General features: G+C 43.8%; 1 protein-coding gene across 1 annotated transcript in view; it reads left to right on the forward strand.

The window, feature by feature from the left end:
- Nucleotides 1–27745, forward strand: part of ATP6V0E1 (ATPase H+ transporting V0 subunit e1) — a 51488-nt gene that overhangs the window by 3448 nt on the left and 20295 nt on the right. Inside the window, exon 2 of the mRNA XM_004043004.5 lies at nucleotides 7686–7733. Coding sequence (XP_004043052.1) covers nucleotides 7686–7733 — 48 coding nt within the window. The remainder of the gene's footprint in view (nucleotides 1–7685; nucleotides 7734–27745) is intronic.

The following is a 27745-nucleotide window of genomic DNA, read 5'->3' on the forward strand; positions in this document are numbered from 1 at the left end:
GGTGACCCTTGATTCCATTTGTATTTAAACATCTGGATTCCCTGCTATAACATTTTTTTTTTTTTTTTTTTGAGATGGACTCTCACTCTTTTGTCCAGGCTGGAGTGCAGTGGTGCCTTCTTGGCTCACTGCAACCTCCACCTGCTGGATTCAAGCAGTTTTCCTGCCTCAGCCCCCTGAGTAGCTGGGATTACAGGTGCCCACCACCATGCCTGGCTAATTTTTGTATTTTCAGTAGAGAAGGGGTTTCACCATGTTGGACAGGCTGGTCTTGAACTCCTGACCTCAGGTGACCCGTCCGCCTCGGCCTCCCAAAGTGCTGAGATTACAGGTGTGAGCTGCCACACCTGGCCCCCTGCTATAACATCTTTTGCCACCTATACTTAGAATGAAGTGTTGTCTTGGAGCCTGTTGTACATTGTACATGTAAGAGTAAACTTTTGAAAACAAATCAAAACACGCACAGACACATTGTACAGCTATATAATTTTTTTTTTTTTAAGAGTCAGAGAGTCTCACTGTCACCCAGGCTGGAGTGCAGTGGCTCCATCATAGCTCACTGCAGCCTTGAACTCCAAGGCTCAAGGGATCCGTCCACCTCAGCCTCCGCACTAGCTAGGACTATAGGCGTGCACCACTATACCCAGCTAATTTGTTGTTGTTGTTTTGAGACAGGGTCTCTCTTTGTTGCCCAGGCTGGTCTCCAACTCTTGACCTCAAGCAGTCCTCCCACCTTGGCCTCCCAAAGTGCTAGAATTACAGGCATAAGCCACCTCGGACCTAATCTATTTTCTTTCTTTATATCCTATCCTATAAGTTTTTTTCCATTTAAATTTTTTTTAACTTTTTAAACTTTTTTTTGTTAAAAACTAAAACACAAACATACTGTTCTAGGCCTACACAGGTTCAGGATCATCAAGATGTCATTAGGTGATAGGAATGTTTCAGCTCCATTATAATCTTAGGGAACCACCTGTCGTTTATGCATTCATTCATTGACTGAAAGGTCATTATGTGGCAATTGTCAAGTGCCTGTATTATCTGGGTCCAGTTCACAGCCTCTGCTGCAGTCCTTGCTTTTCCTGCTCTTGGCTGGATTGAGCAGGTCTTGAAACAGTGTCTCTCCTAGGAAGAGTTGCTATAATACATTTTGAGAAACACTGCACCTAGGCAGATGATCCCTGTGACCTTGACGATTTAGTTAACTTTTCCATGTTCCCATTTCCTCATTTTAACATGGAAATAGGCTTTTCTGTAGGGATTTTTTAAAAAAGGAAATACTAGTGCACAATTTAATTAACTTTTCCATGTTCCCATTTCCTCTTTTTAAAATGGAAATAGGCTTTTCTGTGGGGATTTTAAAAAAAGGAAATATTAAAGCCGAATTAGTACTAGTTCCCCTTTACCTCTTGAAAATACTGCAAATCAAATTTTTCAGGATACGTGAAGGAGCTGAAGTGCTTCACACTATGGTGAGTTGGGGTTTTTGTTTGAGACAGTCTTCCTCTGTTGCCCAGTCTGGAGTGTGGTGGCGCAATCTCGGCTCACTGAAACCTCCACCTCCCAGGTTCAAGCGCTTCTCGTGCCTCAACCTCCCGAGTATCTGGGACTACAGGCGCACGTCACCATGCTTGACTGATTTTTGTATTTTTAGTAGAGGCAGGGTTTCACCATGTTGGCCAGGCTGTTACCGGACTTTTGGCCTCAAGTGATCCTCTTGCCTCGGCCTCCCAATGTGTTGGGATAACAGGCTCGAGCAGTGCCCCTAGCTTGTGGTGAATTTTTAATACAGGTGAGCATTTCTGATTTAAATGATCAAAAATATCTTCAAAAAAATAAAAATGGGCCTGACATGGTGGCTCACACCGGCACTTTGGGAGGCTGAGGTGGGAGGATCACTTGAAGCCAGGAAACAGAGACCAAGCCTGGGCAATAAAGCGAGACCTGGTCTCTACCAAAACAATTTTTTAAAAATTACCTAGGCATGGTGTTGTAGACCTGTGGTCCTAGCTTCTCAGGAGGCTGGGTGGGTGGATTGTTTGAGCCCAGGATGTTGAGGCTGCAGTGAGCTATGATCATGCCACTGCATTCTAGCCTAGGCGACAGAGTGAGACCCCATCCCTTAAAAAAAAAAATTCTCTTTTGACCTTTCTTTTCCATGCCTCATTAGGTCCTATAACCTCCTAATTACCCAACTTTCAGCATTCTGATGTGCAGGGGTCTCTTGGGGAAGATAAATTAACATCAAATACATCTCTGTTTCTCTCCCTTCTTTCCTCCTCACAGGGTTCCTTTATTTATCTCCTTACTGAAGATTTTTTTTTTTTTTTTTTTTTTGAGACCTAGTCTTGCTCTGTCACCCAGGCTGGAGTGCAATGGCACGATCTTGGCTCACTACAGCCTCTGCCTCCTGGGTTCAAGCAATTCTCCTGCCTCAGCCTTCCGAGTAGCTGGGATTACAGGCATGGGCCACCATGCCCAGCTCATTTTTGTATTTTTTAGTAGAGATGGGGTTTTGCCATGTTGTCCAGGCTAGTCTCAAACTCCTGACCTCAGGCGATCCACCCACCTTGGCCTCCCAAAGTGCTGGGATGACAGGAGTTGGGCACCATGCCCAGCCGAAGATTTTTTTAAATTTATTTTTTAAAACAGGGTCTTACTCTGTTACCCAGGCTGGAGTGCAGTGGCACGGTCAGTCATAGCCCGCTGCAGCCTCAACCTGGGCTCACACAATCCTTCTACTTCAGCCTCCAGCATAGCTGGGACAACAGGCATGCACCACCATGCCCAACCAATTAAAAAAAATGTTGTAGATACTGGGTCTTGTTTTATTGCCTAGGCTGGTCTTGAACTCCTGACTTCAAGCAGTCCTCCCACCTCAGCCAACCAAAGTGCTAGGATTACAGTTGTGAGCACTGTGCTCAGCCAGGAAAAACTTATGAATCTTTTCTTTTATTAAAAAAAAAATAGCCTACGATCACTTGGAAAAAACTCTTCAGAATTTATGGATGACCTAAATAAAGCCCCTGGCTCTTTATTTTTGCAACTGAAAAGGGCCAGCTAAAATCAGGTCTGTGCCTGGAATCAGCTTTCCTGATTCCTGACCATTCTAGTTTCTCATGATTTCCCTCTTTTCTCTAAAGGAATCCATAGATTCTCTAAAGCTTCCATTTTCTCACAGTGGCTTCCTAACCAGTAGATGTGGGGGAGGAAAAAAGGAAAGAGCGCAGAGATGAGTTTGCCAGTTCAGTCAACTCCACTTTTCTTTTTTTGTGGTTTGTTTTAATTTTATTTTTATTTTTTGATTATTTTATTTATAAATAATAGAGATGGGCTAGCCGGGCGTGGTGGCTTATGCCTGTAATCCCAGCACTTTGGAAGGCTGAGGTGGGTGGATCACTTGGTCAGGAGTTCAAGACCAGCCTGGCCAATATGGTGAAACCTCATCACTACTAAAAATACAAAAATTAGCCAGGTGTGGTGGTGTGCGCCTGTAATCCCAGCTACTCTGGAGGCTGAGGCAGGAGAATTGCTTGAGCCCAGGAGGCGGAGGTTGCAGTGAGTTGGGATTGTGCCACTGCACTCCAGCCTGGACGACAGAGCGATACTCTGTCTCAAAAATTAAAAAAAAAAAAATACAGATGGGATCTCGCTCTGTTGGCCAGGTTGGTCTTAAACACCTGGCCTCAGCCTCCCAAAGTGCTAAGATTACAGGCTTGAGCCACCATGCCTGTTTTTCTGTTTTGTTTTGTTTTGTTTTAAAGAGTCTCCCTGTGTTGCCAAGGCCTCGAGTGCAGTAGCGTGCTCATATCTCACTGCAGCCTTGATATCCTGGGCTCTAGTGATCCTCCCGCCTCAGCCTCCTGAGTAGCTGGGACTATAGGCATGCTACTGCATCCAGCTAACTCCCCTTTTTTCACGAACAATTTCAAACATGTAGAAAAGTAGGAAGAGTAGTACAATAAATGCCGTATATTACCTCCTAGACTCAGTCATTGTTTAACGTATTCATATTTGCTTTGAGTGTGTGTATATATAATTTTGCTGGACCATTTGAAAGTAAATTGCAGTTATTGTGGCATTTCACCACTCAGCATGCAGCTCCTAAGACCAAGCACATTAGGAGCTGATACGTTAATGAGGGAGCTTTTATGTGAAACTATTAATATTAAGCAGGTAATACAAAGGAGCCTCAGCTCTTTCAGTTCTATGAGATGGTCTTTTGGAGAAGAGAGAAGACAGGGAAGAGATTCCGCAGTGGAGCACGGACTGGGGGAAGATGAGTAAAGGCTTGGAATTGAGAATCCTAGATATAATGTGTTTTGGGGGACAGTGAAGGCACCTGCCTTCAGGAATGAAGGACTGATGTTTGCATGTAGGGGGAGGTGAGAAGGATGGGTGGAGGGAGTCAGTTACAAATGAAGCGGGGGACTTGATTCTGTAGGTCTTCAAACGTTTTTATTGTGCAACTGTCAAAATTTCTTTAGCACAATCCCCCATACGTATTTATTTATATTTTATAAGTGTAATGTATAAATTATGTATTTCAAGGAACTGACCAACTCTTACTACCTGCACTGCTGCCAGCCTGATCCACTTGGATTATATAATTCCTCTCAACTGCTTTCTCTGCTTTCTTTTTGCCCTGCTTCCCCCAGTCTCTTTCATCCCAGCAGAGAGATCCCTTAGAATTGGAATCAGATTTTGTCAGTCGTCTCCTCAAATCCCTCCAAATAACTGCCGTTTTCTTTCTTTCTTTCTTTCTTTCTTTCTTTCTTTCTTTCTTTCTTTCTTTCTTTCTTTCTTTCTTTCTTTCTTTCCTTCCTTCCTTCTTTCTTTCTTTCTTTCTTTCTTTCCTTCTTTCTTTCTTTCTCTCTCTCTCTTTCTTCTTTCTGTCTGTCTGTCTTTCTGTCTTTCTTTCTCTCTCTTTCTCCTTTTCTTTCTTTCTTTTTTATTTTTTTTGAGACGGAGTCTCACTCTGTCGCCCAGGCTGGAGTGCAATGGCGGGATCTCTGCTCACTGCAAGTTCCGCCTCCAGGGTTCACGCCATTCTCCTGCCTCAGCCTCCCGAGTAGCTGGGACTACAGGCGCCCGCCACCACGCCCGGCTAATTTTTTTGTATTTTCAGTAGAGACGGGGTTTCACCGTGTTAGCCAGGATGGTCTCGATCTCCTGACCTCGTGATCTGCCCGCCTCGGCCTCCCAAAGTGCCAGGATTGCTGGCGTGAGCCACTGCGCCCGGCCATAACTTCCCTTTTCACTCAGAGTCAAAGCCTTTTAAGAGTGAAAGTCCTTTCAGAGGCCACATGGTACCTCTTTGACCTCACCTTTCCCCAGGCTCCTTGCTCTGTGTCAGCCACACAGACCCCTTCCTCTTTGAACTCCAGGTACCCTCTCACCCCCTGCGTTTGACATTACTTCTGCCTGGAACGCTCCATCACCTTGTTCAGGTCTGCACTGAGACGCCACCTCCTCAGCAAGGCTTTTCCTGACCATCCTCTAAAATTGCAACCACAATCTCCACCCCCTGGTAGACCCCGTCTCCCTTTCCTGTCTTATTTTCCTCCATCAGCACTTACTGACCATCTGGCATATATAGGTAGATAATTGTTGTTTGTTGTGTGTTCATCTTGTTTGTTCATCTTGTTTGTTGTCTATCTATGCCAGTAGCACGTAAGCTTCATGAGGCAGTGGTTTTTTTTGTTTGTTTATTTATTTTTTTGAGATGGAGTCTTGCTCTGTCGCCCATGCTGGAGTGCAATAGCGCAATCTCGGCTCACTGCAACGTCCGCCTCCCAAGTTCAAGTGATTCTTCTGCCTCAACCTCCTGAGCGGCTGGGATTACAGGCGAGCACCACCACGCCCAGCTAATTTTTTTGTTTTTTAGTAGAGATGGGGTTTCATCATATTGGTCAGGCTGGTCTCGAACTCCTGACCTCTTGATCCGCCTGCCTTGGCCTCCTAAAGTGCTGGGATCACAGGCGTGAGCCACCGCGCCCGGCCACAAGGCAGTGGTTTTTATCTGTTTTGTTTCCTGTTCTCTCCTCAGACCCTAATACATATACTGGACATTCAGTGAGTGAAAATCTGTTGAACGAGTAAATGAATGTGCCAATATATTAACCAAAGAAAATACATACACAGTGGCTCATGCCTGTAATCCCAGCACTTTGGGAAGCATAGGTAGGTGGATTACTTGAGGCCAGGAGTTTGAGAACAGCCTGGACAACATGGCAAAACCCCATCTCTACTAAAAATACAAAAATTAGCCAGGCATGGTGGTGCATGCCCGTAATCTCAGCTACTTGGGCTGAGGCAGGAGAATCGCTTGAACCTGAGAGGCGGAGTTTGCAATGAGCCAAGATTGTGCCACTGCACTCCAGCCTGGATGACAGAGTGAGACTCTGTCTCAAAAAAAAAAAAAAAAAAAAAAAGACCCACAGAACTTCTAAAGGATGAGTTAAAAATAAAGAAAAATAAGAGTTCTGGGCCAGGTGTGGTGGCTCACACCAGTAATCCCAACACTTTGGGAGGCTGAGGCAGGAGTAGCACTTGAGGCCAGGAGTTCAAGTACAACCTGGTCAACATATTGAGACCCCCCCCGCAACTCCACCTCTCCAAAAAAAATTTAAAATATTAGCCAGGCCTGGTTGTGTACATCAGTAGTCCTAGCTACTCAGGAAGCTGAGGCAGAAGGATCAGTTGAGCCCAGGAGTTGGAGGTTACAGGGAGCTATGATCATGCCACTGCACTCTAGCCTGGGCGACAGAGACCCTGTCTCTTAAAAAAACAGGAGTTATAATATTTGGTTCCCAAGTTCTAGGAAATGGTCTTGCTCTTCTTAGGGCGTGGACATGCCTCTTGGAAACCAAATGATGGATGATGGAGGGGGGACATCAAAAGGTCTTAAGTAGAGAATCCTGGTGATTGTTTATAGAATGAAGGAGAAGGAGAAAAGTTTGAATCTGCCAGCAGTTAAGCCAGGACAACTGGGTGAATTTTGTTGCTGACATTGGGAATGGGAAGGAGGAAATACACATGGGGAGAGATGCTTTAAAGTATAAATCCACAGTATTTGGTGACTGTGGAGGTGCAGAGGAGGCATGAGCAAAAGATGATGGATGTGAGGGTGGGTCGAATGGGTGAAAATGGCAGAGCTTCTTCTGAGGAGTAGGAGATTCAGAAGGGGAGCTTTTAGAAAAGAAATGGGAAGAGAATAGCATGAACTGAGGTTTAGAAATGTTGAAATTCTGCTGATGAGAGATCAAAGTGTAACTTTTTCAGACATGAATGGAGATTGGGAGAGCTCATCGCTGGAGAGTCATATTTTTAGAAGTACAGTGTTAATTTCATTACAGAGAATACTACCAAATAGGGTAATTACTTAGTTGTCAAAACTAATTGTCACTGCGGCCTTTCCTGTTCAGTTTCAGATAAATTTGGATTGGACAGCTACACTGTGGCATCAGCACATATCTCTTCAAATACAAATGTTTAATTACATAAACTTTTCCCAGGTGTACCCTGGGCACACCGCAGTTTACTGGATATTTGAGCAAATACAGATCCAATTTCTTGGTGTGCAATCCATGCCAGTTTGATAATCTGGAAAGGAGACTTAAACCATTCTGTGATGTTTGCGTAGTTTGCTAGTTATTTAATGACATTTGCATTTTTTTTTTTAGAGTTATCATTACCATGTTGGTGACCTGTTCAGTTTGCTGCTATCTCTTGTAAGTAATTTTTTCTTAAGTAATTATTCTTGGTATTTGTAATGTGTGCGATTTACACATTTGTTTTATTGGAGCTTATCCCTCATGTAATATCTAGAAATAGTGTCCTAAAATTGAAAATATCACATTTTTCATATGCTCAGTTTATTTATGTAGAGTTGTACAGATACTCTATCCTTCTGGGAATACAACTGCAGTTTAATTGGCACAAATGTTAAAGCTTATAAGTAGCTGGAAATTATGATTATACTACTTTATATTTTACTATGGTAAAGTATTTACTTATTTATTTATCTTTTGAGACAAGGTCCTGCTCTGTCGCCCAGGCTGCAGTGTAGTGGTGTGATCTCAGCTCACTGCAACCTCGGCCTCCTGGGTTCAAGTGAGTCTCATGCCTCAGCTACCTAAATGGCTGGGGTTACAGGCACACGCCGCCATGCATGGCTAATTTTTGTATTTTTAGTGGAGACAGGGGTTTGCCATGTTGGCCAGGCTGGTCTCAAACTCCTGACCTCAAGTGATCCGCCTGCCTTAGCCTCCCAAAGTGCTGGGATTACAGGCATGAGCCACTGTGCCCGGTATACTATTGTGAAGTATTTAGATCTACTTATTTCACTGAAATATCTCACTAATGGAGCTAATAAAGCTATTCTTTACTGTGATTTTTGTTTATCTGATGGACAGAAATTGAGCTAGAATTATAACCAAGTAGACTAAGGATAATTTTTTAACAATTCATTGTAAGCTGTATCAAAATATATGTATTGATCACATACCATAAAAATAATCCTAAGGATTTCTTTCAATTTAGGTTTTTGAGACAGGGTCTTGCTCTGTCACCCAGGCTGGAATGGCTCAATCATAGCTCACTGCAGCCTCAAACTCTTAGGCTCAAGCGATCCTCCTGCCTCTGCCTCCCAAGTAGTTGGGACTATAGTCATGCGCCACCATGCTCAGCTAACTTTTTTATTTTTGTAGAGATGGCGTCTTACTGTGTTTACCCAGGCTGGTCTTGAACTCCTGGCCTCAGTGATCCTTCCATCTTAGCCTCCCAAAGTGCTAGGATTACAGGCATGAGTCACTACACCCAGCCAGGATTTCTTTCTAGAGTTTAGAACCAGCGATTCTCTTTTTTTGAAGAGAGCTTTCTAGTTTCCTGAGACTTCAGAGACATGGAAAGTGTTGGTGTTCACAGAAGTGTTGTTTAGTGCCCATGTAAGGTAGGAAGCAACCGTTCTGACCCATCCTATAGATGAAAGACCATGACTTTTTTTTCCAGGAACATTTTAATAAAAATTGGCCATTTCCAAGAAACACCCACTGCGTGCCCATTAATAAAAGAGGACCATAACAAAATAGAAAATTTACCATATAGCTGTGATTTAAAATAGCTGTGATTTAAAGAGAAAATGTGGACACAAGCACATCAGCAAAGTCCAGTATTAAAGTCACATTCCGGCCAGGATCGGTGGCTCACGCCTGTAATCCCAGCACTTTGGGAGGCCGAGGCAGGTGGATCACCAGGTCAGGATATTGAGACCAGCCTGGCCAACATGGTGAAACCCATTCTCTATTAAAAATACAAAAAAAAATTAGCTGGGCATGGTGGCGCACACCTGTAGTCCCAACTGCTCGGGAGGCTGAGGCAGGAGAATCACTTGAACCCTGGAGGCAGAGGTTGCAGTGAGCCGAGATTGCACCACTGCACTCCAGCCTGGGTGACAGAGCGAGACTCCGCCTCAAAAAAAAAAAAAAAAAATACATACATACATACATACATAAAGTCACATTCCTTCTTATGGGCTATGATTAGGAATCTGATTAGATATCAGAGTAAAAATACAAATGCTGAACTATTTAGGTCAAAGAACCTCTATAGAAGCATCTGTCTTCAAAGGCATTCCAATTTGAGATCAATTTTAGAATAAGGCATAACACATATGTTAACAGAAGACATACAAGGTGATGAAAGAGGGATTCTACAATTCCCCACATACTCTGAACCTAATAAAACAAATACAGATTTTTAAAAAATTACTTTTCTTTAAACAATTGCCAAGACTGAAATCAAAGAGAAATAGAAGGCACAACAGTTTTGCTCTGGTTGTTATCTGGGTTTGGGGAATTTTTTCTTTTTTTTTTTTCAAATACAAATTAAACATGAAAAAACTCTATTTCAAATAAACTAACAGTTCAAGAAAAGCCTATCAGTTGCATTCCAGACATTTAAAACCTATATCGCAATTTAAATTTCAGTGGTAAAAACAGTAGGTTTTAGAATTGTTTTGTGATCCTATATCAAAAGAAAAATTCTATTCCTTTAATTCAGTTTTTAAACATACCAGTGAGAATCAAAACTGTCGAATTTTCCAGTGACAAATTCTCCACACCAGAAGGTAGTTATGACTCTCAAAGAAGAAACAATTCGGGTTTTTCCTGCCTTCAAAATGTTATCAAGTCCTGTATTTCTCACAGGTTTTTGAAACACGTAGAAAACAAGAAATATTCCAATGAATGAAATATACCAAATGTCAGTAATATGCAAGACACATTCCTTTGGGGAAGTGGCTGTTAAAAAAAAAAATCCAGTCTGTATATGCAAAGTAAGCAAGGAAATTCAGTCTTTTTTTTCTTCTTCTTCTTTAAAAATCTGTTACTCCTAAAATATCATTCCACAAAATTGGAAGTGAAAGACTAAAGGTCAGGGGCAAGGCACTGTGGCTCACGCCTGTAACCCCAGCACTTTGGGAGGCCAAGGCAGGCGGATCACCTGAGGTCAGGAGTTCAAGACCAGCCTGGCCAACATGGTGAAACCCGGTCTCTACTAAAAATACAAAAAATTAGCTGGGCGTGGTGGCAGGCACCTATATTCCCAGCTACTCGGGAGGCTGAGGCAGGAGAATCGCTTGAACCCTGGAGGTGGAGGTTGCAGTGAGCCGAGATCACGCCATTGCACTCCAGCCTGGGGGACAAGAAGGAGACGGTGGCTGACGCCTGTAATCCCAGCACTTTGGGAGGCCGAGGCGGGCGGATCACAAGGTCAGGAGATCGAGACCATCCTGGCTAACACAGTGAAACCCCATCTCTGGTAAAAATACAAAAAAAAATTTAGCTGAACGTGGTGGTGGGCGCCTGTAGTCCCAGCTACTTGGGAGGTTGAGGCAGGAGAATGGCGTGAACCCGGGAGGCGGAGCTTGCAGTGAGCCAAGATTGCGCCACTGCACTCCAGTCTGGGCGACAGAGCGAGACTCCGTCTCAAAAAAAAAAAAAAAAAGTTCTAGGCCAGGCGTGGTGGCTCACGCCTGTAATCCCACCACTTTGGGAAGCTGAGGCGGGCAGATCACTTGAGCCCGGGAGTTCAAGACCAGCCTGAGCAACATGTTGAAACCCTTTCTCTACAAAAAATTATCCGATTGTGGTGGCACATGCCTGTAGTCCCAGCTACCGGGAAGGTGGAGGTGGGAGGATCACCTGAGCCCGGGGAAGTCAAGGCTACAGTGAGCTGTCATTGCGGCAGTGCATTCCAGCCTGGGGGGCAGAGTGATACCCTGTCTCAAAAAAAAAAAGTTGTGATAAATGATGTTGTTTGACTGTTTAAACACTAAGGCCCAGCTGATGAAACTTAAAATTTAGTCTTTTCTTTTTTTTTTTTTTTGGTTAGAGTGTTAAAAGAAGCTTGTTCAGGTGATAACTTAGCCTCCAGAGTGGAACACAAGTTGCATGTGGAGGGAATTCTTATCACTGTGTTTGGCTGTAAAGAGTATATGAAGCCTGGTGTGGTGGCTCACGCCTGTAATCCCAGCGCTCTGGGAGGCCAAGGCGGGAAGATCACCTGAGGTTACAAGTTCAAGGCCAACCTAGCCAACATGGTGAAACCCCATCAATACTAAAAAAAATTTTTTAAATTAGCTGTGCGTGGTGGTGCGCGCCTGTAGTCCCAGCTACTTGGGAGGCTGAGGCAGGAGAATTGCTTGAACCCGGGAGGTGGATGTTGCAGTGAGCCAAGATCGCTCCACTGCATCCAGCCTAGGCATCAGAGTGAGACTCCATCTTAAAAAAAAAAGAGTAAATGAGGGCAAATACATGTATCATCAAGAACTTATTTTAGTACGATGATTGACCATCAGCCTATCCTACTGAATCGCCTATGGAAATCAGTAAGGGAGCTCCATATCAATCCAGGTGTCAAGGATTGGTCTGTCATTGAAAAGGCCTTTGTTTTTATTGCTTTGAAGATCTCTGCAATGTAAGCAGTAAGGTCAGTGGTGGTTACCTTATAAAAGGGAAAATGGGGGCCGGGCGTGTTGGCTTATGCCTGTATTCCCAGCACTTTGGGAGGCTGAGGCAGGCGGATCACAAGGTCAGGAGTTCGAAACTCCTGGCCAACACGGTGAAACCCCATCTCTAATAATAATACAAAATTTGCCCCATGTGGTGGCGGGCACCTATAATCCCAGCTACTAAGGAGGCTGAGGCAGGAGAATCACTTGAAACTGGGAGGCAGAGGTTGCAGTGAGCCGAGATTGTGCCATTGCACTCCAGCCTGGACAACAAGTCTCCATCTCGGGAGGGAAAAAAAAGGGGGTCGGGGGAATGAGTGCACAGAGGAATGACTTGAGATTTAAACCCAAAAAGCACCAAAATATTTTGTGACTTCCTGGTTCTCCATAGTCTTTGAAATGTGGTTAATTTTCATGATATTTAAAACAAAAGAAAACAAAGTTTCCAGTCAGTCTCATGTCTTGTATTTCCACTTTTTTTTTTTCTTTCTGGACACACAGTCTTGCTCTGTCACCCAGGCTGGAGTGCAGTGGCACTACCATAGTTCACTGCAGCCTCAAACTCCTGGGCTGAAGCAATCTTCTTGCCTCAGCCTCCTGAGTAGCTGGGACTACAGACATACACCACCACACCTGGCTAATTTTTTAAATTTTTGGTAGATGAGGTCCTGCTATGTTTGTTGCCCAGGCTAGTCTTGAACTCCTGAGTTCAAGCAGTCTTCTCATCTCAGCCTTCCAAAGTGCTAGGATTACAGGCGTGAGCCACCACGCCCAGTCATATTTCCACTTTCAAGTATAAAATGAATGATTGGATTTGAGCCCTTGCCTCTTGCTGTCTAGACATTAGTCCATTTTTTCCTTTGTTCCCAAGTTCTGGTGACTTCTCTACTGACAGTGGATCAGCACTGTTAGTGGTGTATTAATAAAGGTGGTACACAGTGTTCCAACATTAAATGCTTCTGGAGGCCATTTTATGGGGAAATCAGCTGGATAGTATTGACTTTATGAAATCATTTTTCTTTTGTTTCTTTGAAATCTGATCATACATCCTATTTAGCATGATATCCGAGTGAAAAATGTGGATGGAATTCAAACCCCAAATATTTTACATACCTTATTCCACAAAAGAGTGAGATTCTATTAAAAAAATTGAAATTCAAAGGAAATTTCACTGTTTGGCACTGGTACATTTTCTTGAAAATGCCCCTTTTCAAGTAAGGCACACCCAAAGAGACTTTGGCTTTCAAAGTCATGTTTTGAAATGCATTCATGGACTTTTAAATTGCCTTCTGTTTGTTGCAGTTTTTTCTGGTGCCAGTTTGTTCTAGTTTAAAGTTTGATTCCGTGAGGCTCAACTTGTTTGAGCTCTGTATAAATTAGGTTCTCTGCCAGTAGAATCCAGTTTCTGTTAATAGTTCAGCAGAGGAAAATCTGAATGTTATATCTGGTTCCCTCTTTAAGGCACAAGATCACTTTTGTCTCTTAAACATACAATCTTGTTAAGTTACTATACTATATTTCTGGTCTTAGGTTAATTTTTAATGTTGAATTATGTTGTTGTTTACTCAGAGTCACCAAGCTCACATGAAATTAGAAATGTAATGTATTGTGAAGACACAGTTGTTTCTTGGAAAGCATGTTGTGTCTTAGCACCTGACTAACTGTAAATCTTACTGGCATCATGATATAGGAAAATAAATACTATCTAAGAATCAGGAGACCTAGGTTCTTTTAGGCAAAAGGATACTTGGCACGATCATGTTGTAGGGTGGTTTTGTGAGTTTTAAGTAAGATGCTGTGTGTGAAAACTTAGAGTAAAGCACAATAAAAATCAAAGTAATATTATCAGTGATTTTTTTTTTTTTTTTTTTTTTTTTTTGAGATAGAGTCTCACTCTGTCGACCAGGCTGGAGTGCAGTGGCGAGATCTCAGCTCACTGCAACTTCCACCTCCAGGGTTCAAGTGATTCTCCTACCTCAGCCTCCTGAGCAGGTGGGACTACAGATGTGCACCACCATGCCTGGCTATTTTTTGTATTGTTAGTAAAGACAGGGTGTCACCTTGTTGGCCAGGCTGGTCTCGAACTCCTGACCTCAAGTGATCCACCCACCTTGGCCTCCCACAGTGCTGGGATTACAGGTGTGAGCCACCGCCCCCGGCCAATAAGTTATTTTAATTCAAAGGACTGTGTTATTTGTAAGCACAGTTTCCTTACAGGGCTGGTATAGTGAATATTTTTCTTAGCCTTATTAGAATTCATTCATTCAACGTATATTTATTTAGCATTAGTAGGCACTGGATCTGGACACTACTAAAAATACAAAATTAGCCGGGCGTGGTGGCACAGTGTAGCAGTGAATAAACAAAGTAGACCACCTCCCTGTCCTCTTTAATGAGGAGAAGCAGATAAAACAAATCAAGAGCCAGAGAGGCCCAATCACTCCCCTCATTGCCCTTCATTCACTTCCCAAACAGGTTCCCTCATCCACTCATTTCCACAAATACCTACTCAGTTATGACCTCAGAAGATTCCCCTTTACTCATTCTTTAGCCCCCTGTTGCTGTCCATCACACAGGGACCTGCACAGCCCACAGAAACTCCACCTCACATGTCTCGGAATTTGCAGATCCAGAGCTGAGCCTTACCTCCCTCACTGGCCTTTCTGGGTCCTGGCTCTAGAGCTAGTTTGAGCACAGGACATAATCACTTCCCAGGGGCCTGGGTGCACCGCTTTGGTTTCCAACCAAGTAACCACACATGGTGGCTCACACCTATAATCGCAGCACTTTGGCTGATTGGTTTCAGGGCTGCTATTTGCTTTAACATGTATTTCCTTTTTAAACTTTCTGGTTTTGAGCTTTTTTTTTTCCCCCCCGAGACGGAGTTTCACTCTTGTTTTCCAGGCTAGAGTGCAATGGCTGGATCTCAGCTCACTGCAACCTCTGCCTCCCAGTTTCAAGTGATTCTCTTGCCTCAGCCTCCCGAGTAACTGGGATTACAGGCATGTGCCACCACGCCTGGCTTATTTTGTATTTTTAGTAGAGATGAGGTTTCTCCGTGTTGGTCAGGCTAGTCTCGAACTCCTGCCCTCAGGTGATCCACCTTCCTTGGCCTCCCAAAGGTTTTCAGCTTTTTAAACATACTATTTTCTCTCTATAAAAGTAGAAAGGTTAGGATAATGAACCTTCATTTGCTTACCACCCACCTTCAAAAATGATCAACTCATGGCCAATCTTGTTTTATCCCCACACTTTTCCTCTCCACCCCAGATTATTCTGAAACAAATCCCAGACATATCAGTTCATCTGTAAACATTTCAATATGTGTCTCTAAATTTTAAAAGTACAACCACAATACCATTATGCACAAAAACCTTAATTCCTTTATATCATCAAATATCCTATCATATTTAAATTTCCGTAATTGTCTCATTATTTTACAGCTTGCTGGAATCAAGGTCCACATAAAGACCACACGTAGCAATTGGTGAATGTCTCTCAAATTTCTCTTTATAGGCTTCTTCTCCATATCTTTCTCTTTTTTCTTGGAAATTTTAATAGAAAAACTGGGTTGTTTGCCCTTTAATGTTGCAGTCTGGTCTTTGTTAATTGCATACTCATGGTGGTAACACGTTCTTCTGTATTTTCTATGAATTGGTAGCCATATCTAGAGGCTGATCAGATTTAGCTTCAATTTTTTGACCAGTCTCCTTCATAAGTGGTGTTGAGTACTTCCAAGAGGGGTACATAATGTCTGATTTTTCTTTGTATTATTGGCCATCATTTATGATATTCTGTTTCTGTAATTTCTTATGCATTAATTAGACTATATCCAAAATAGAAGCCAAGTCTGGTGGCTGCTGCCTGTAATCTCAGCACTTTGGGAAGCTGAGGCAGGAGAATTGCTTGAGGCCAGGAGTATGAGACCAGCCTGGGCAACATGGTGAAACCCTGTGTCTGAGGAGGAATCAGCCATAGGGAAATTGGAGGGAGGGCTTTCTGCAAATGTAAAGGCACTGAGGGGTAAAGAGCTTGGGATAGCCGGGGACCGGGGTATCGCACCTGTAGTCCCAGCTACTTGGGAGGCTAAAGCAGAAGGATCGCTTGGGCTCAGGAGTTTTGAGACCAGCCTGGGCAACACAGCAAGGCTCTGTCCCTTTTTTCTTTCTTCTTTTTAAGTAGCTTGGATTGTTCTGGCAGGGTAGTGTTGGGCTTAATAGTGAGGTGGGGAGTGGTAGGTTCAGAGTTTATGTAAGGCCCAGGCCAGGTGGGATTTTATGCTGTGCAGGTCCTTGTGTGATTGACAGCAGTAGGGGGCTGAAGGACAAGTGAGGGGGAATCTTCCGAGGTCATAACTGAATAGGTATTTGTGGGAACAAGTGGATGGGGGAAACTGGGAAGTGAATGAAGGGGCTGTGAGGGGAGTGATTGGGCCTCTTTGGCTCTTGATTTGTTTACTATCTGCTTCTCCTCATTAAAGAGGACATGGAGGTTGTCTGATTTGTTAATTCATTGCTACACATCTAGTGCCCAGATCCAGTGTCTGCTGACGCTAAATAAGGAGTTTGGGTTTCATGTTAAGTGAATAGGAGATGCTTTAAGATTTTTAATGAAGGAGTGGTATGAATGGGATGATCACTCTGGCTGCTCTGTGGAGAACAGACTGTTTGGCGGGGAGAATGGAAGCAGGAACACCTGTCAGGAAGTGACTGCATGCATGCCAGTGAGAGATCACCATGGTTTGGTCTGAGGTGAAGAGAGGCACACAGATTTGAGAGCAAATTTGGCAGATAGAATTTATTGGTCGTACTGATGGATTAGATGTAGGAAGAATCAGAGATGGCTCCCAGTTCTAGGTTGGGCCATTTACTAAGATGATCCTGACTTGGGACAGGATGAATTTGAAGAGAGATTCAACTGGTACATGCTAATTAGGACTGAGATGGCCATAAGATGCCCAAGAGTTGTCAAACAGGAACTTAGCTAAAGCAGAGAGATTTGAGGCCATGAGAACACATAGAATTACCTAAGGCAGTGGTTCTTTGCTGGGGTTGCTGCTGGCATCCAGGGATAGAGGCCAGGGATGCTGCTGAACATCCTTTACTGCACAGGACAGCCTCACTTTCCCCTAGTGAAGAATTATGCAGCCCAAAATTTCAATAGTGCTGAGGTTGAGAAACCCAGCACTAAGGGAAGGGGTAGGAGAGAAAAGTAAAGAAAAGATCCAACCAAACCTGAGGAATGCCAACATTTTGATGTTGTGTAGATGAGGAAGAGTCAGAAAAGGGCAACCTTGAGCCTCCTTTGGTGAATAAGGGCGGTGCCTGGGAAAGCACGGAGGGATCAGGCTGGTGATCAGCAAGCTTGCACTTCATTTGCCTAAGGACATGCAGTTGCACTTCTTTAGGGTCAGCTTTTCACAAGGTTGGGTGAAAATTGTTAGGAGGCAGCACAAGGGGAGCAAAGATGTTACTAACCCCAGTCGCCAAAGCCTGAGGTATCTGGCCTGTAAAAATAAGCAGTCTTCTCTGCTTCAGAGAGCCTGGTGAGAAGGGATGGGAAGCTGGGTTTCAGTTAAGCTAGAGGGAAAGTGCTGGAAGAGGAGGTACATGAACAAGTAGCAGATCATTGAGTAAGAGTTACAGAGAACACAGTGGAAGGATTTGGAAGAAGGGAAGATTTGGAAGAAAAGGAAGGGATGCACCATTGTTGCATCAAATGGTGAGATGAGCGCGGAGCAGTCTGGGGATGGGGTCATAATAGATGGTCCTGGGAGGTTTCAAATGCCGGTAAAAATTGAGGTAAGGAAAGATATGAGACCTGTTGAACTTAGTTTTTATATTCCGTTAGTAGGCGAGAACTGGGACCTGAAGGCTTTCCACAATAGCTTGGCAGGGGAGAGGGTTTTGGCAGTTAGGCATGACTGCTTCTGAAGGTTGTAGGCACTAAAATGGTACAGGTCATGCCTTGTTTTTGTTTTTCTGTTTTGTTTTGCTTTGTTTTCCCAATATAGACATCCAGTTGTTGCTGCACCAGCTTTTGAAAATCCTTTCTCCGTGAAATTGCTTTGGCATTTTCATCTAAAATTAGTGACTATATCTTATGAGTCTGGCTCTGGATTGCCTCTTCTGTTCATTGATCTCTGTGTCTGACCTTATGATAATATAGTGTCTTGAGTATTGCAGATTTATGTTAAAATCAGAAAGTGTGAGTCCTCCATCTTTGTGCTTCAAGATTGTTTTGGTTATTCTAAAATAGCCACATATATTTTAAAATCAACTAGGCAGTTTCTACGAAAAAAAAAAAAAACCTGTTGGGATTTTAATTGGGATTGTGTTGAATATATCAATTTGAAGAGAACTGACATCTTAATGATATTGAGTTTTCTAATCTCACTGGTATCTCCATGTCCAGCCTCATGGGATCTCTTCATCTATTTAGGTTTTCTTTTGTTTCTTTCACAAATGTTTTGTAATTTTTGGTGCAGAGATCTCACATGTCTCTTGGATTTTTGGGGTTTTCGTTTTTTAATAGAGATGGCATTTTGCCATGTTGCCCAGGATGGTCTCGCTCTCCTGGGCTCAAACGATCTGCCCGCCTTGGCCTCCCAAAGTGCTAGCATTACAGGCATGAGCCACTGCACCTAGTGTGTCTCTTGTTATTTTAATGTATCAAGTATTTTAATGTAATTTTTGATGCTCTTTTAATGAAGCAGTTAGGAATTTATCAATTTTATTAATCTTTTCAAATAATCAAAATTTTATCTTGGTTACTTTCCTGTATCTTTTTGTCCTTCTCATTGACATCTGCACGTTATTATTTCCTTCCTTCTTACTTTGGATTTAATTTCATCTTTTCTAGTGTAAGCATTTAATACAATAAAATTCCCCCTAAGCACTGCTTCAGTGATATCCCACAAATTTTGATAAGGTGTATTTTCATTTTACTCCATTTGAAATATTTTCTAATTTCTTTTGTAATTTCTTAGACCAATTGGTTATTCAGAATTGTGGTGTTTAATTTCTAAATATCTGGTGCTGTTCCAGATGTCTTCTTACTGTTAATTGATTTCTCATTTAATTCCATGTGGTCAGAAGATATACTCTCTAAGATTTCAGTCTTTTGAGATTGGGACTTATTTTATGCGTATGGACTATCTTGACAACCATTTGTGTGCAGTTGAAAAGAATCTGTATTCTGAAGTTGTTGGTTGTAGTATTCTATATCAGGTCAAGATGGTTCAAATTTTCTATGTCCTTATTGTGTTTTGTTTGTTTGTTTGTTTTTTATCTACTACTTTTAATTATGAAAAGAGGGATGCTAAAAAATCACCAGCTATGATTGTGGATTTTCCTGTTTCTCCCTTTCTTTCCTCTTGAATTCTGATTGATTTATCCTTAATTCAAGATACAACCCTTTAGGATCCTAGTTTTTGGAGGGGGTGAAGGTTTTACTAAACTCTACTCTGGGCCGGGCATGATGGCTCATGCCTGTAATCCCAGCACTTTGGGAGGCTGAGGCGGGTGGATCACGAGGTCAGGAGATCGAGACCATCCTGGCTAACACGGTGAAACTCCGTCTCTACTAAAAATACAAAAAATTAGCCGGGCGTGATGGTGGGCGCCTGTAGTCCCAGCTACTTGGGAGGCTGAGGCAGGAGAATGGCATGAACCCGGGAGGCGGAGGTCGCAGTGAGCCGAGATGGCGACACTGCACTCTAGCCTGGGTGACAGAGCGAGACTCCATCTCAAACAAACAAACAAACAAACACTCTACTCTGGATGGGCCTTGGGCCTTGTCCACTGTTTCCTGTGCCCTGTGAGATCTGTAAACAGAAGCTCAAGTCCATCTTGTTTGTTACATACATTTAAGCTGTAGAAAGCAACCTATGGTCACCTTCCTCTCTGAGTACCTGCCTTCATTTGGGTTTTGGGGGTTTTTTTTGGCCTGAGAATTGCTTGAATTTCTTATGGATACATTTGTGATGTTTGTTTGTAGGGGAAGGGAAGGGAAATCTAGGCACCTGGCCCAGCGTATTACTTGCTATATGGAAAAGTTTATTTTTCTTAGTCTGACTTTATAATTTTTTCCTTTATAATTTGGCAGATAAGAGGAATTTTAGACTTTGAGCTGGAAGGTCTGGTGTAGAAAATAAGTATGGAGAGAAAAAAGGAAAGGTATTTCAAGTTTAGAATTGGCAAAAATAGGGTATATTCCTTTGGTAGTGAAATAGCCATAGGTTGGCATTAGGTTAATGGAAAACATGTTTATGACTTTTTTTATTTTTATTGAGATGAGGTCTCGCCATGTTGCCCAGGCTGGTCTTGAACTCCTGAGCTCAAGCATTCCGCCCATCTCGGCCTCCCAAAATGCTGGGATTACAAGCATGAGCCACCGCAGCTGGTCATGTTTATGACTTCTAATCTGAAGCTTGGCCTCCTCTTCCAAGCTCTCATGGCTGTCAGAATTCAGTTCTATGTGCTTATAGAACTGAGATGGCAGTTTCCTTGCTGGCTGTTAGTTGGGACCACTGTCAGCTCCTAGAGGCCACCTTCATTCCTGGCCATATGGCCCCTCCATTTTCACAGCCGGGAAAAGAGAATCTCCTTTGTGTCAAATCATCTCATCCTATAGCAGTCTGGAGTCCAATAAGGAGATAGAAACCACATAGTCGGTTAAGCAGGGGAAGATAAATATAAAGAATTATTTTTTTCTTTTGCGGATTAGGTAGCCACGTAAACCAAAATAGGTTGAGAGAGATTTCAGAATTATTATTATGGCAAAAGAGTTACTAAAAGATACAAAGAAACTATATTTGGTTCCCTAGGACTGAGGGAGAGTAACCAAAGAACAGACTTGGAAGGGATTCAGACCTCACTAGACAGAGTATGGTTGAGCCCACCAGATAGCAAAGGAGTTTGTTGGTTTGGCCAGACCAGGGTTTGCCTAGAGTTTCTGGGCAAGCAATTGGCCTCTTCTGGAGTACAGGCAGGGGGCGAGGTCATCGGGGGCATGGATGTAGTGGGAGTCCCTGTCCCCATACGAGCAGGAGGCCTTCAAGGCATGTATGCCGGGCAGGGGCTTTGCTTAACATGTGGAGAGGGTTCTGAAGTTATTGCCAGGCCAAGGCTACAAGATCAAAGAGGTACCATGTTCTGGCCTCGAGCCATAGTAGGCTTCACCAGATGTTCTCACACCCACTCCGCGACCTCCGGCCTACGCCTGAAATGGCCCTCCAGCTTCCTCTACTGAGAAAGCTTAACAGCGTGCTCACTTTACAGGAGAAATAAAGTAATTCACTTGTTTATCACAGAGCACACATTGAATTGCACTTCATTTGCCTAATGTTCAGAGCTGAGAGGCAATAAATTCGTGACTGAAACACACACTCCAAATGTCTTTGTAAGGGAGAGTCCTGTTCCCTTTTTTTTTTCTTTTTTCTTTTCTTTTCTTTCTTTCTTTTTTTTTTTTTTTTGAGACAGAGTCTTGCTCTGTCACCAGGCTGGAGTGCAGTGGCTCAGTCTCGGCTCACTGCAACGCTCCGCCTCCTGGGTTCAAGCGAGTCTTCTGCCTCAGCCTCTCTAGTAGCTGGGACTACAGGTGCGTGCCACACTGCCCAGCTAATTTTTCTTGTTTTAATAGAGATGGGGTTTCACTATGTTTGCCAGCATGGTCTTGATCTCTTGACCTCATGATCTGCCCACCTTGGCCTCCCAAAGTGCTGGGATTTCAGGCGTGAGCCACCGTGCCCGGCCGAGTCCTTTTCCTTTTAAGAACTCAACTGGGCTGGGTGCGGTGGCTCACACCTGTAATCCCAGCACTTTGGGAGGCCGAGGTGGCCGGATCACGAGGTCAGGAGACAGGAGATCGAGACCATCCTGGCTAACGCGGTGAAACCCCATCTCTACTAAAAATACAAAAAAAAAAATAGCTGGGCGTGGTGGCGGGCGCCTGTAGTCCCAGCTACTCGGGAGGCTGAGGCAGGAGAATGGCATGAACCCGGGAGGCAGAGCTTGCAGTGAGCAGAGATGGGGCCACTGCACTCCAGCCTGGGTGACAGAGCAAGACTCTGTCTCAAAAAAAAAAAAAAAAAAAAAACAAACTCAACTGAGGGCTGGGTGGGTGACTCATGCGTGTAATCCTAGCACTTTGGGAGGCCAAGGCTGGCAGATCACTTGAGGCCAGGAGTTCGAGACCAGCCTGGGCAACATGGTGAAACCTTGTCTCTAATAAAAATAGAAAAATCAGCCAGGCATGGTGGCATGTACCTGTAATCCCAGCTACTCAGGAGGCTGAGGCACAAGGATTGCTTGAACCAGGAAAGCAGAGGTTATGGTGAGCCAAGATTGCACCACTGCACTCCAGCCTGGGCAACAGAGCGAGCCTGTCTCAAAAAATACAAATTAAAAAAATAAATAAATAAAATAAAAGAACTCGCCTGAAGCCATGCCCAGTGGTGGCACCTCATGCCTGCAATCTCAGCTACTCAGGAGACTGAGATGGGAGGATTGCTAAAGGCCAGGAGTTCAAGACCACCCTGGGCAACATAGCAAGATTCTCATCTCAAAGGTAAAAACAAAAATTCGCCTGAACAGGTCACATTCACTCAGGATAGCCACTTCCCTTTTTTTTTTTTTTTTTCGAGACAGAGTCTCGTTCTATCATCCAGGTGGCTGGAGTGCAGTGGTGCAATCTTGGCTCACTGCAACCTCTGCCTCCCATGTTCAAGTGATTCTCGTGCCTCAGCCTCTGGAGTAGCTGGGATTACAGGCATGCACCACCATGCCCGGCTAGTTTTTATTTTTAGTAGAGACAGGGTTTTGCCATGTTGGCCAAGCTGGTCTCCCAACTCCTGACCTCTGGTGATCCACCCACCTTGGCCTCCCAAAGTGCTGGGATTACAGGCGTGAGCCACTGCGCCCGGCCTCTTTTTTTTTTTTTTTTTTAGATGGAGTCTCGCTCTGTTGCCCAAGCTGGAGTGCAGTGGCACAATCTGGGCTCACTGCAACCTCCACCTCCCGGGTTCAAGCGATTCTCCTGCCTCGGCCTCCTGAGTAGCTGGGATTACAGGCACGTGCCACCACGCCTGGCCAATTTTTGTATTTTTAGTAGAGACGGGGTTTCACCATGTTGGTCACGCTGGTCTCAAACTCCTGACCTCGTGATCTGCCTGCCTCAGCCTCCCAAAGTGCTGGAATTACAGGCGCGAGCCACCGTGCCCATCCTGGATAGCCACTTTGTTAAAGCCAGCTGTATCAGATAATATAATCTAACCATGGAGTGACTATTCTGTCAGATTCACTGAGTTTTATACAGAGTGTGTATACTGAGTGGTGGGAACCTCGGGAGAATTGAAATCTGCCTGCCATAGAGTGGGTGGTCGCGGGAGGGGAGGTGGAGATGAGAATGACTCAGTGCTACATGAGAAACTCCTTTGTGAAGTAAATAGGTTGTATTTCATTCTGTGGCTTGAATACATTTTTAGCTGTCTTACAGAGAAAGAGAAGAAATAACCAGTGTTTATTGAACATCTATTTGTCAGCCACTGCATAGAGCACTTTACTTATATTATCTCTTTAAATTGTAATACCATAAGGCAAGGATTATTATCACCATTTTACAACAGGAGACAGTGGGCTTGGGGTTGTAAGGACATTTGCCTGGATTCAGTTCACTGATATTTAGTGTTGCTGGAATTAAAATCCGACTCTGTCTAATACCAAATCCCATGTTTTCTAGGAGCATCTAATAATGTTGCTCCTCTTGAAAGTATTTTTATCATTCAGTTGAGATGAGAGGTCGTTTTAGTGGTGCTAGGGCAAATCACTTTCCTGCATTTCTGCTGTCTCTTAAGGAGCTCACCGACAGAGGTCACTGCTGTCATGGCCCTGGCTGGAGGGACAGTGGATCAGAAGAGAGGTCCTGGCCAGACTTCCCCATTCCAGTAGGGAAGCTGAGACTGCTCAATCTGTGTGTCACCGGGAAGTAACCTGTGCCTTTGTTCCCTGTTCTTATATCTGAATGTGGAACAGAAGAACAAAGCAGGGCTTGAGAGAGCTGAGTATAGTGGTGAGGGCATAGTTTATGCTGGGAGAGTTCTAGTAACCAAGAGCTGAGCTCCTAAGAAGTGGCCAGGGAGGGTTTATAGTATGAAGGCACCCATGCATATCTCTATGAAAACATACTCTACTACTCTCCTTGGCTTATTTCTCACAGCTCATGAGTCCCTTTGGGTTGGCCCCTCAGCCAGCTCCTTTTCGCATCCTCAGAGGTTGACATGGAACATGGCACTGCTAAATGATTGTGGAATAAATGAATCCCTAGGCTGCCTGATTTATCTTTTTTTGTTGTTGTTTTTTTTTTTTTGAGACAGGGTCTTGCTCTGTTGCCCAGGCTAGAGTGCAGTGGCATGATCATAGCTCACGGCAGCCTTGACCTCCGGCCAGTGATCCTCCTACCTCAGCTTCCTGAGTAGCTGGGACTATAGACATGTGCCATCAAGCCTGGCTAATTGAAAAAAAAATTTTTTTTTATAGAGACGGGGTCTCGCCATGTTGCTCAGGCTGGTCTCGAACTCATAGGCTCAAGCAATCCACCTGCCTCAGCCTCCCAAAGTGTTGGAATTACAGACATGAGCCACCGCACCTGGCCTGTTTCATCCTTAATAGCCTATAGAAACAGCCTAGTATAATGGGACTCAGGAGTCCTGGATTCCCCGCTTCCAGCTTCCAGCTTCCAGCTTCCAGCTTCCCCCTTCACTAATTTGCTGTGGGGTGTTAGTAAGTTCACTAGGACTTAATTTCCTCATCTTTAAAATGCAGAACTTAGACTTGATCTCAGATCCATTCCGGCTCTGCAGTTCTCTGAAGACATTATTGCACCATAGCTGCCTCAATTGTTTGAATAATCTCAGATTGGTTATTAAGGCTGGCCCTCAGGTTATGAAGACATGCGGTACAGTTTGGGCAAACATGAAAGGTACATTTAGTTCCTTTTCTTGTACACATGAAGTAATAGATTCATTGGAATATGATCTCTTCCTCCACCCACTTCCATCAATTCAGAGTGGATTTTTTTTTCCCTTCCAGTTCTCTGCGTGTTTATCAGCTTTAAAGGGAAATTTTAAGGCAGGAGGTAGTCAGAGGGGCAGGCACAAAGCTCAGCGGGTTAGGGGGGTAAATTCCTCTGAAATTTCAAATGAACCAGACTAGACTGTTTCCTAGGTTTTTTGTTTTGTTTTTTTTTTTTTTTTTTTTTTTTGAGTCTTGCTGTGTCACCTAGGCTGGAGTGCAGTGGCCCGATCTCAGCTCACTGCAACCTCTGCCTCCCAGGTTCAAGTGATTCTCCTGCCTCAGCCTCCCGAGTAGCTGGTACTACATCCATGTGCTACTGTGCCTGGCTGATTTTTATATTTTTAGTAGAGATGGTGTTTCCCCATATTGGCCAGGCTGGTCTTGGACTCCTGACCTCAGGTGATCCACCCGCCTTGGCCTCTGGAGTTTTCTTGAACCGTGGTTTCTTGTTTTTTTTTTCTTAAGTGAGATGTGTGCGTGTGTGTGTACATGCATATGTGTATGCATGTGTACTTTGATAACCATATACAGAAGAGTGAAATTGAACCCTTTCTGTCACCATATACAAAAGTCAACTCAGGATGGATTAAAGATTTAGACGAGGCCGGGCATGGTGGCTCACGCCTTTAATCCCAGCACTTTGGGAGGCCAAGGTGGGCGGATCACCTGAGGTCGGGAGTTTGAGACCAGCCTGACCAATACGCAGAAACCCCGTCTCTACTAAAAATACAAAAAATTAGCTGGGCATGGTGGCGCATGCCTGTAATCCCAGCTACTCAAGAGACTGAGGCAGGAGAATCGCTTGAACCTGGGAGATGAAGGTTCCCATGAGCTGAGATCGCGTGCCATTCCACTCCAGGCTGGGCAACGAGTGAAACTCCATCTCAAAAAAAAAAAAAGAAAAGATTTAAACATAAGACCTGAAATTATAAAACAACTAGAAGCAAACATAGGGACAACTCTTCAGAGCATTGGTCTAGGCAAAAGTTTTATGACTAAGACCTCAAAAGCACAGGCAACAGGCTGGTTGTAGTGGCTCACACCTGTAATCCCAGCACTTTGGGAGGTTGAGGTGGGAGGATCAGTTGAGCCCAGGAATTCGAGACCAGCTTAGGCAGCATAATGAGACCCTGTCTCTACAAAAAATTTAAAAAATTAGCCAAGCCTGGTGGCACGTGCCTGTGGTCCAAGCTACTCAGGCGGCTGAGGTAGGAGGATCGCTTAAGTCCAGGAGCCTGGGAGATCAAGGCTGCAATGAGCTGTGATTGCGCCACTCCAGTCCAGCCTGGGCAACAGAGCAAGACACTTGTGTTAAAAAAAAAAAAAAAAAAAAAAAGGCACAGTCAACAAAAACTAAAATAAACAAATGGGACTATATTAAACTAAAAAGCTCTGCACAGCAAAAGAAACAATAGAATAAAGAGACAACTTGGCCGGGCGCGGTGGCTCACGCCTGTAATCCCAGCACTTTGGGACGCCGAGGCGGGTGGATCACGAGGTCAGATCGAGACCATCCTGGCTAACATGGTGAAACCCCATCTCTACTAAAAATACAAAAAATTAACCGGGCGTAGTGGCGGGCGCCTGTAGTCCCAGCTACTCCGGAGGCTGAGGCAGGAGAATGGCGTGAACCCGGGAGGCGGAGCTTGCAGTGAGCTGAGATTGCGCCACTGCACTCCAGCCTGGGCGACAGAGCCAGACTCCGTCTCAAAAAAAAAAAAAAAAAAAAAGAGAGACAACTTGTTGAATGGGAGAAAATATTTGCAAACTACCCAACTGACAGGGGACTAAGATCCAGAATATATAAGGACCTCAAACAACTTAACAGTTAAACAAATAATCCTATTGAGAAATGGACAAAGGACATGACTAGATATTTCTCAAAAGAAGACATTACAAATGGCCAGCAGTGCTCAATATTATTAATCACTAGGGAAATGCAATTCAAAACTACAATGAGATATCATCTCACTCCAGTTAGAATGGCTATTACTAAAAAGCCAAAATATGGCCGTGCATGGTGGCTCATGCCTATAATCCCAGCACTTTGGGAAGCCAAGGCAGGTGGATCATCTGAGATTAGGAGTTTGAGACCAGCCTGGCCAACCATGTTCAACATGGTGGAACCCCATCTCCACTAAGAATTAAAAAAATTAGCTGGGTGTGGTGGTAGGTTGTAATCCCAGCTACTCCTGAGGCTGAGGCAGGAGAATCACTTCAACCCGGGAGGTGGAGGTTGCAGTGAGCCAAGATCGTGCCACTGCACTCCAGCCTGGGCCGTAAAGGGAGACTCCATCTTAAAAAAAAAAAAAAGCCAAAAAATAACAGATGCCAGCAAGGATGCAGAGAAAAGGAAACTTTTATACACTGTTAGTGAGAATGTAAATTAGTATAGAAAATGGTATGGAGTATAGAAACCAGTATAGAAAATGGTATGGAGATTTTTCAAAAAACTAAAAATAGAACTGCCATATGATCCAGCATTCCCGCTACTGGGTATTTATCCAGTGGTAGAGAAATCAGTATATATCAAAGATATACCTGCACTCTCGCATGTTGATCGCAGTGCTGTTCACAGTAGCAGAGACAGAGAATCAAAGTGTCTGTCAACAGATGAATGCATGCAGAAAATGTGTTATATGTACACTACGGAATAGTA

Source organism: Gorilla gorilla, chromosome 4 (genome assembly GCF_029281585.2).
Source record: "Gorilla gorilla gorilla isolate KB3781 chromosome 4, NHGRI_mGorGor1-v2.1_pri, whole genome shotgun sequence".
In the NCBI taxonomy this organism is placed as follows: domain Eukaryota; kingdom Metazoa; phylum Chordata; class Mammalia; order Primates; family Hominidae; genus Gorilla; species Gorilla gorilla.